The sequence below is a fragment of the Perognathus longimembris genome, chromosome 13 (assembly GCF_023159225.1).
Source record: "Perognathus longimembris pacificus isolate PPM17 chromosome 13, ASM2315922v1, whole genome shotgun sequence".
Lineage (NCBI taxonomy): Eukaryota > Metazoa > Chordata > Mammalia > Rodentia > Heteromyidae > Perognathus > Perognathus longimembris.
Window position 1 is genome coordinate 20,171,954 of NC_063173.1, and position 9,666 is coordinate 20,181,619.

Consider the following 9,666-nt stretch of genomic DNA (forward strand, 5'->3'; position numbering starts at 1 on the left):
GGATGCACTAAGATTCAGGTTCCAGACTAGTGAGCTATTGAGTTGCTAGAATGTAGGATTTGTGCATTGATCTGTTTCATATATTTAACAGATACTGGGTGAACCTTCAATATTCTAGTCTTGTACTAAAGGCAGAAGATTAAAAAGGGAGCCAAAAAGATATGATGTCCACTGTTGAAGAGCTTCAATTCTACTTGGGATGGCAGCTGACCACAAAGCTGTAAGACGCATGTGTGACAGGCAGAGGAGGAAGAGACAGCAAAACAAGTTGGGGAAGTGGCTGGACCAGGTTGTAAGACATGTCTGACACTATGTGTGGGAGAAAGAAACCCCTTCAGTTGGTCATTAATCTTTGCCTTTCTTCTCCATTGTTCTCTCTCCTCTCCAGTTCTCCATTTTGTCAAGTCCTCTCTCTTTGCTGCTAATCTCTTTGCAGGTCACTATCTCTTCCTTGCACAAATTGGACAGTCTTCAAAAGGCCTCCTTACCTCTAATTTCACCTCAGACTCCACCCACAGACCCCAGTGCCAACAGTGTTATGATTCAAAAGGGAAAATCTGATCATGTCACACCCATGGAAGGCAGAATTCTAAGCTGGCCTCATATTTCCAATCTCTGGCATTTCATTGGTGTCTGTGTCACATTACACAGCAAAAGGGACTCTAGATGTAATTAAAGTGACTAACCAGTTGGCTTAAAGATAGAGAAATAACGCAGGTGTGTTTGCCCAGTGAAGCAGACTTTTAGAAGCAGAGAGTTCTGAGACCTGAAATGAGGAGAACTGGATGGGTGTTTTTTTTTGTTTTTTTTTTTTTTGTTTTTTTTGTTTTTGTTTTTGGCCAGTCCTGGGCCTTGGACTCAGGGCCTGAGCACTGTCCCTGGCTTCTTCCCGCTCAAGGCTAGCACTCTGCCACTTGAGCCACAGCGCCACTTCTGGCCGTTTTCTGTATATGTGGTGCTGGGGAATCGAACCTAGGGCCTTGTGTATCCGAGGCAGGCACTCTTGCCACTAGGCTATATCCCCAGCCCCTGGATGGGTTTTAATTGCCATTACTGGCTTCAAAATGGAAGCAGGGATTTATTATAGAAGGACTTAAGAAAGCACTCTAGAAACTGAGACTCTACTGACAGCCACCAAGAAAATGGGGACTTCAGTCCCCTAACCAAGAGATACTAGATTCTGGAAACAACTTGAGTGAACTTGGAAGTGGACACCATGGGACACCATGAACAGAGTAGCTAAAAACACCAAGCAAGACTTGTGACCTACAGAACAGTGAACCAAAATAAAGGAGTTGTTTTAAGCCACCAAGCTTATAGTAATTCACTATACAACCATAGGAAATGAATATACTCTCCAGGTTTCCAACCCTTTGATAAAACTTCGATTGAAATGAATATACTCTCCAGGTTTCCAACCCTTTGATAAAACTTCGATGTGGACTTACTAGGTCCAGTCATTTTATCCTCACAGTTCTATTAGGTGAGTATTTTTATTATCATCATATTATAGATAAGAAAGCTGAGGCTCACAGAGATTAAATACTTCTCCTAAGGTCATACCTAGCAAGGGAAGTAGCGAGTCTTGACCCCATGACTATAGCTGCTCACAGTCTTTAGGTGAAGTTCTAATGCCTACACATGGATTTGCTCCCTGTTCACCCAGTCACTGTCTACCTTCCTGAGATGCCCCCTTCCCTTAAGTTCCTTACACCTCCAGTATCTGCCATGATGTCTGGATTGCTTGACTTTGCACATTCGTCCCTCCCACCTGGAAGGTGTTCCAGCTATTTTCCCTTTGTTAGACTCCAGTGGTCCTTTGGGTCTTGCCCAAAAGCCTTCGTAGACTTCCAAGTGGAGCTGGATCACCCGGGGGCAGCGTTTGGGTAGGTTCCCCTAGCACCCTGTGCTCTCCCTTGCCCAACACTGAAGGAACTGGGTTGGAATTGTTTACACAGCTGTGTGCTCCAGTAGATGGTGAGCTCCTTGCAGGCCAGGGCTGGTGACTTGTTCATTATCAACCCTCAGCACAGGACCTGGAGCCCAGCAGAATCTTAGTAAATATTTACTGTATGAATCAGTGAAATCAAAAAGTGCTTTTATCTAAGAAGCCAAGCTGGTCCATCCAAGGTCTTGAAGCAAGAGTGAGCGTGTCAGACCTGTGCTCCCAAGGACAAGCTGGGGGCAAGACTTGCACACAAAAGTCGGTCAGCAGCAGCAGCTGAGGAAGCCAGGCAATCATTGCCTGTGGCCCTGGATTTCTTGTGCTGTGAACCGTGGCTCTTATCTCAACGGAACCCCATCTGCATATCAAGAAATGAATGACCACAAAGGTATTAATGACCATGGGTTCTCTTTATAGAAGTGGGGCAAGTAAAAGCTTGCAACTTGAGTTTGGGCCCCAAATTCCACTTACAATCAGGAGCTTCTCTGCCAAGAAGACTGTGGGAAATCGAGGCTCTGTGGTGACCCACAGACATGACCTGCAGAGAGAGGGCTGGGAGTTGCCATCCTATACCTACACTCGCTCCAGGAGCTCACGGTGGCTTCCTGTCCAGGAAGACTGGAAGGCTTTCCACTTCGAAGAAGCACTTCGTTACAGCCCCTTGGCTTCCTCTATACAAAGTAAACTCTAGATCCAGCCGCCTTGAAAGACTAGGGCTGCACTCGAGGGCGCCGGATACAATGAGAAAGTCAGATCAACACGCCTTTAGCCAACTCTAGATGCAAAAGAGGAGTCCGCGGGCCGAGGCAGATCTGATACTAGGTGAGGTGCGGACTCCTGAGGTTCCCGAGGTCCTTCCTAGTGCCGGCTCGCGAAAAAGCTGCAAGTTGGACTCATTGCCGCCAGCAACCCGAGCGAGGGGCGGGCCAGGCGCGGCGAGACTGGGAGGGGCGAGTCTGGGCGCCGCGCCTGGCCCGCTGCGACCCGGCCCTCCGGTCTGGGCTCTGGGGGGCGGGAAGGGGGTGGAGCCATGTGGGGGAGGAGCAAACCCCGGAGGCCTCGGGCACGGTGGGCCGAGCCAGTGAGGCTAGAGCCCCAGCCGCGCGCGCGCGCGTCTTAGCGAGTGCCCGGCGTCCCGGCGAGCGCTGTGGCTCCAGCCCGCGCCAACACCGGCCTTCGCTTCGGTACGCAGCGGGGGAGAACGGCCAGAGTCCCCCGGGGATCCCGGAGTCTCCTTTCATCCGGGCTGCCCGGGCTGTCCCTGCCGCGCCCAGGACCCGGCCGGACCTGCCACTTGCTATATACCCAGTTGCGCCATGGATCCTTCGGAAAAGAAGATATCGGTGTGGATTTGCCAGGAGGAGAAGCTGGTGTCTGGCCTCTCCCGCCGCACCACTTGCTCGGACGTGGTGCGGGTGCTCTTGGAAGACGGCTGCCGGCGGCGACGGAGGCAGCGGCGAAGCCAGCGACGGGGTTTGGCGGGCGACCCACCGGGCTCCGGGGAGCTGCCCGAACCCCCGGACGAGAACGAGGAGGACGACGACGAGTCTCTGCCCCCGCAGGGCATGCTGTGCGGGCCCCCGCAGTGCTACTGCATCGTGGAGAAGTGGCGCGGCTTTGAGCGCATCCTGCCCAACAAGACGCGCATCTTGCGCCTCTGGGCCGCCTGGGGCGACGAGCAGGAGAATGTGCGCTTCGTGCTGGTGCGCAGCGAGGCGTCGCTGCCCAACTCGGGGCCCCGCAGCGCCGAGGCGCGGGTGGTGCTCAGCCGCGAGCGCCCCTGCCTAGCCCGGGGAGCCCCGGCGCGGCCCAACCTGGCCCTGACCCAGGAGAAGCAGCGGCGGGTGGTGCGCAAGGCCTTCCGCAAGCTGGCCAAGCTCAACCGGCGGCGCCTGCAGCAGCCGTCGTCGCCCTGTTCGTCCACTTCGTCGTCCGCCGCCTCGTCCTGCTCGTCGCCGCCCGAGAGCGCGTCGGTGGAGCGCATGGAGACGCTGGTGCATCTGGTGCTCTCCCAGGACCACACGATCCGCCAGCAGGTGCAGCGGCTCCGGGAGCTGGACCGCGAGATCGACCGCTACGAGGCCAAGGTGCATCTGGACCGCATGCGGCGTCACGGGGTCAACTACGTGCAGGACACTTACTTGGTGGGGGCGGGCATCGAGTTCGACGGGTGCATCCCCGGAGAGCAGCCCGAAGAGGTGCTGAGCTCAGAGAAGGAGGCGGGGGCGCCCCTGGACGGCGAGGCGCAGGCGGCCGCCCTGGAGGAGCTGGCCCGGCGATGCGACGACCTGCTCCAGCTGCAGGAGCAGCGGGCCCAGCAGGAGGAGTTGTTGGAGCACCTCTCCACCGAGATTCAGGAGGAGCTCAACCAGAGGTGGATGCAGCGTCGCAAAGAGGAGCTGGCGGCGCGGGAGGAGCCCCCAGAGCCCGACGGCGGCCCACAGGGCGAGCTGCTGCTGGAGCAGGAGCGGGTCAGGACGCAGCTCAGCACCAGCCTTTACATCGGGCTCCGGCTCAACACGGACCTGGAGGCCGTCAAGGCGGACTTGGATTACAGCCAGCAGCAGTGGGACAGCAAGGATCGTGAGCTGCAGGGCCTTCTCCAGACTTGGCGCACTTTGGAGCAGACACTGGGGCAGGACGGGGCTCCTGACTCGGCGGGACCCTCTCGGGAACCCCGGACGCCCGCCTGCGCGGAAATGTGGGTGGACCAGGCCCGCGGACTAGCTAAAAGCTGTCCTGGCAACGATGAGGATTCAGATACAGGGCTCAGCTCAATGCACAGCCAGGACTCAGACTCCGTACCCGTGTGCGAGTCCCTTGTGTAAGGAAAAGCAGGGAGGGAGACGAGACCTACCCATTTCCCTTACAGTGCGCAGAGGTCTGGCTAACTCAGGGATGTGAGATCAGGCTGGGGTGCGGGGCCCAGAGCTCCTGCCGCCGGCCCGCAGAGCCCGCCCAGGGCCGGGCTGGGGAACCGTAGGAACACCTGCCCGGCTGTGTGATGCTTTGACTCGGGGTGAGTGTGGAAGAGGATTAGGAAGCTGGGTGTGCATTTTTTTTCTAAGAAAAAAAACAACCCGAACACCCCCAGAGAGATCGACGTAGTCCAAGCCCATTTTAAGAACAAGAGAAAAGTATTAAGGAGATTTCACTATTCTGTATGGGAAGGACTGATAGCAACTAGAACTGTAGTCTGTGGCACAAAGTGCTCTTAAAAGAAACACTTGGATGAAAAGGAAATTCCTTGAATGTTAATTGTAACTGTAAACGTGTTAAAACTAGCCAAAGAGGACGCACTGGTGTTGGTCCCAGCCTTGCTTAACATCGTTGATAAAAAAAAAAACAAAAACAAAAAACCCATAGGCACTGAGATTCTGGCTGTTTACATTTCTGCAGATTTGGGACTTACCCATCTGCTAAGTCATTTGCCTTTTGTTTTCTTTCAAAGGCTAAATAAACTGTATTGAAGTCAAATTCTTATTTCCTCCTACTAGAGAATGTGTTAAAATGAGATTCTTTTTTTTCCCCTTCCAAAATAACCTTTTATTATTACAAAAGCCAAACACAACCCTTTTGAGATATGAAGTCCTGGCAAACATATCCAGGGTTAAAATTTAATCTAGGCCCTTTGGGATCTGTTCCTGCAAAGGCAGGTGTGTTGTCCTTTAGTTTATACTGTCTCTGCATTGACTCACTGTTATTTCACACACAAAAAAGAAAGTTGCACAAGTTCCTATGTATGTCTAAATTTACTGTTTTAATGAGCTCTGCTGGTTAAAACTAAGAATTGAAAGCAAAGATCTTTGTAGCGTGTTGGACTGTTAAACTGAGAGAGAGGGTTAAAATCAACCATGACCTTCATGAGTTTTACCCAAACCCAAGTCTGATTTCGGTTTCTTTGACTGGAAATCAGTAACTTTTGTTCAAACTTAAATTGAGACAGTGTAAATATCAGGGTTTACCAGATAAAGTCCCAGAAGGAAAAGAGAAACCAATCCTATCCTACACCTCAGGTGAGCAAGTTGATTAACCACAGCACTTAGGCACTGGTGAAAGTATATTAAAGTGAGCTAAGGACTTGAATTACTGTTGCCTGGCAAACAGCTCTACCTATGTCAAGGGAGACGTGAGCGTGACACCTTCTCCCTAGCTGGCGAGAGAGCCGGTGTGCACTCAGCGTAATTGTGCCAGTTGTTTCCATTAAAACTTATCAGTTGTAGGAGTTGTTGGCCCTGGGGAAGGAGCCTGCTGGCTGGATTTCCCCCGGAGAGCTGTACTTCTGAGGAATGTGGGTCTAATCTGTCCTGCCGAGATAGCCACAATGGGTTGTGTGTGTGGTGCCAGCAAGGTGAAGGAACCTCCTATCAGCCTACCTGGCAAAGGGCTGGCTCTAGTTTCAACTGGACAAGTGAAGATAGCCTAGGAGACCTTGCTTTGTGGAGAAGCTTATTCTCTTCCAAGATCCTCACTGGCCACCAGTGACCTGCCCTTCTGCCCTAACTTTTTTAGAAACATTCCTGCTATGAACTGCCATGGTATTATACAACACGTGTGTGTTTTCAGATTTTTTTTTTAAAAAGTAAAGTCAGAATTAAAAGACTCTTCTGTAAATTGATGTTTTCAAAAGACCTCACTTGGCGTAATTATGGTTTTTCAGTTGCGTCTGATGCAGAAGACATCTCTAGATTGGGTGTTGAGCATGATTTAGATAAGGAAGGGACCAGAAGAAACTCACGGTCCTCAGACAGCCATTCGATTCTGTAAATGCAAAGCTAAATGATAGCTTTCATTTGGAGGCAGGGGTAAAATCCTCATTAGACTGTGACAAATGCTACTTGTCTGAATAGTTTATGCTGGCAATGGGCTGACCTGGTGGGTTTTTTTTTTTAATTATTGTGCTTTTCTTTCCCCCCACCCCCACCCCAGGGTGGTAGAGAAGCTGGTTCTGGGACGTTTATTAACTGAGAATGAACACAGAAGTTGGCAGAACAGGACTGCCTGGCAGAAAGGGGCTGTTTTCCTTTTCATTGTTATTATTTTAAACTTTGATGGGCTGCTGACGTCAGCAAATATGCTTGAAACTTGTAAAGCAAACAAGCCACATCACAGGGTGAAGAACTGTGGGATTTTTGTAGGGCTCTATTTCTAGAATCTTCCCTGTTCCGAGCACCTAAGGATATTTTCCTTGCCAATGCTTCAGGCAGCAGAGGCAGCTTTATTTATAAAAAAAAGGACTGCCTAGGCTACCCATTTTTGCTTTCATCCAAATCAGTTATATTCCTAGAAGGCCCTCTCTTATGTGGGAAGGTGAAAAGAGAAGAAGGGAAGGGAGGACAATAAGACAATAGATCCTTTGATGAAGGGCTTTCTACCTATGAAATAGCCTTTTATAGGTATATAAGGTATTAAAATAGTGACTGTGCGTAGGAACTACTTAATTCCTGCCAATTGTGTCTGGTTTTCCCCTAGTCCTCTGGCCCCAATATATAGCAGTGATTGCCCTAGGACCTCAGTACCCAGGAAAAGTGATTTCCAGGCCACATCAACATCTGGGAAGGAACCTGTGAGCTGTGATCTGTGAGGTGGAGGAGAGGATGACATGACAGGAAGTCCCAGTCCTTTTTGTAAAATTGTGGCAATTGAATGTTCTCCCATTCCCAGATAGTTCACAGACCCAAAGATCCCACATAGTATCTCTGTTTGTTGATTTTCTTATATAAAATATGTATATTATTATTTTTTGATGATTAGAAATGTTATGTACTATAGTTCCTATGATAAAACAAACTGGCACAGATGTCACCCCTGTAATCCTAGCTACTCAGGAGGCAGAGATCTGAGGGTTGCAGTTCAAAGCCAGCTGGGCAGGAAAGTCTATGAGAATCTTATCTCCAATTAACCACTAGGAAACTGGACATGGTGCTGTGGCTCAAAGTGGTAGAGCACTAGCCTCGAGCAAAAGAGCTCAGGGACAGTGCCCAGACCATGAGTTCAAGCCCCACAACTGACAAAAAAAGAAAAGTCCTTCTAAATCTCTTATTAACAAATGCTGGGCTGGGAATATGGCCTAGTGGTAGAGTGCTTGCCTCATATACATGAAGCCCTGGGTTCAATTCCTCAGCACCACATATATAGAAAAACGCCAGAAGTGGCCCTGTGGCTCAAGTGGTAGAGTGCTAGTCTTGAGCAAAAAGAAGCCAGGGACAGTGCTCAGGCCCTGAGTTCAAGGCCCAGAACTGGCAAAAAACAAAAACAAAAAAACAAATCCCTATCATTACAAAAATTTGGCAAATCACCTTTGGAACTTTTTTGAACTTTGAAGATTTTATATATTGCTTCTGTTTTTAAAAATATGATTTTGAGCTGGGTGCTGGTAGCTCATGCCTATAATGCTAGCTACTCAGGAGGCTGAGATCTGAGGATCAAGTTTGAAGCCAGCCAGGCTAAGAAAGTCTGTGAGACTCTTATCTCCAATTAACCACCAGAAAGCCGGAAATGGAGCTGTGGCTCAAAGTGGTAGGGCACTAGTCTTGAGCAAAGAAAGCTCAGCGAAATGCCAGGCCCTGAGTTCAAGCCCTACAGCCAACAAAAATGTGTGTGTGTGTGTGTGTGTGTGTGTGGTGTCAGATTGCATATATGCTTTGATATTCAGGGATTGGCAGATTCCTTGTAAACAGATCCATTCACCTAGTGAATAGGCTGTACTGTGTCTAACTACTGATCCCAGATTGTTTTCCATATTTTTTATTATTACAAAATAACACAAAGAACTTCTTTGACTCTGTGTGTGTGTGTGTGTGTGTGTGTGTGTGTGTGTGTGTGTGTGTGTGTGTGTGTAGTTTCTAATTAGACTCCCTCCCTCCCCCTCTTAAGGCAGATTCCCAGAAGGGATATTCCCAGGTTTGCTGGGTATTAGTAGTTCATACTTGCAATCCTACGTATTCAGGAAGCTACTATCTGAGGATTTCATTTTGAAGCCAACCAAAGTAGAAAAGTCTTCAGACTCTTATCTCCAATTAAGAAGCAAAAAAAAAGCTGGATTGGAGGTGTAGCTCAAATCATAGAGTGCCAGCTCTGGGGAAAAGTGCTGAGTGACAGCTAGAGTACACACATGCATATACACACACAGACACACACATGACTATTCCCAGATCAAAGAGGACACACATTTAGACATATATATAGAAACTTTTGAAAGATTGCCATATTGATTTCCAATATTTATTTCCAATTACACACTCTAATTATAATAAACTATGCATAAGAATGCCCAGTTTACCAGGCACTGGTGGCTCATGCACATCTCAGGAGGCTGAGATCTGAGGATCATGGCTTGAAGCCAGCTCAGGCAGAAAAGTCTGTGAGATTTTTTATCTCTAATACATTTCTCAGAACAAAAGCCAGAAATGGTGCTGTGAATCAGCTGTTAGAGTGACAGCCTTGAGCAAAAGAAGCTCAGGGAGAGTGCCCAGACTCTGAGTTCAAGCCCTGGGCCTGGCACACACACACACACACACACACACACACACACACACACACACCAACTAAAAAGCGTGCTAGTTAAGGGCCCACAGCTTAGCTCTCATGAGATACTATATTTTGTTAAGAAAATATTTTCAAGGGCATGGAACATAGCTTAAGTGGTAGAACATTTGCCTAACAAGTAGGTCCTCGGTTCAAACATGAATACTGAAAAGCTATATATGCATGCATGTTTT

General features: G+C 49.1%; 1 protein-coding gene across 1 annotated transcript; it reads left to right on the plus strand.

The window, feature by feature from the left end:
* The first annotated feature begins 3,014 nt into the window (after window positions 1-3,014).
* On the plus strand, window positions 3,015-5,306 carry Rassf10 (Ras association domain family member 10). The gene has a single exon (XM_048361067.1). The coding sequence runs from the start codon at window positions 3,262-3,264 to the stop codon at window positions 4,771-4,773; it is 1,512 nt and encodes a 503-aa protein (XP_048217024.1). The 5' UTR covers window positions 3,015-3,261; the 3' UTR covers window positions 4,774-5,306.
* The last annotated feature ends 4,360 nt before the right edge of the window (window positions 5,307-9,666 follow it).

Excerpts from the sequence above, each read along its gene's own strand:
- Rassf10 (XM_048361067.1), top strand. The coding sequence starts at position 3,262 with ATGGATCCTTCGGAAAAGAAGATATCGGTGTGGATTTGCCAGGAGGAG.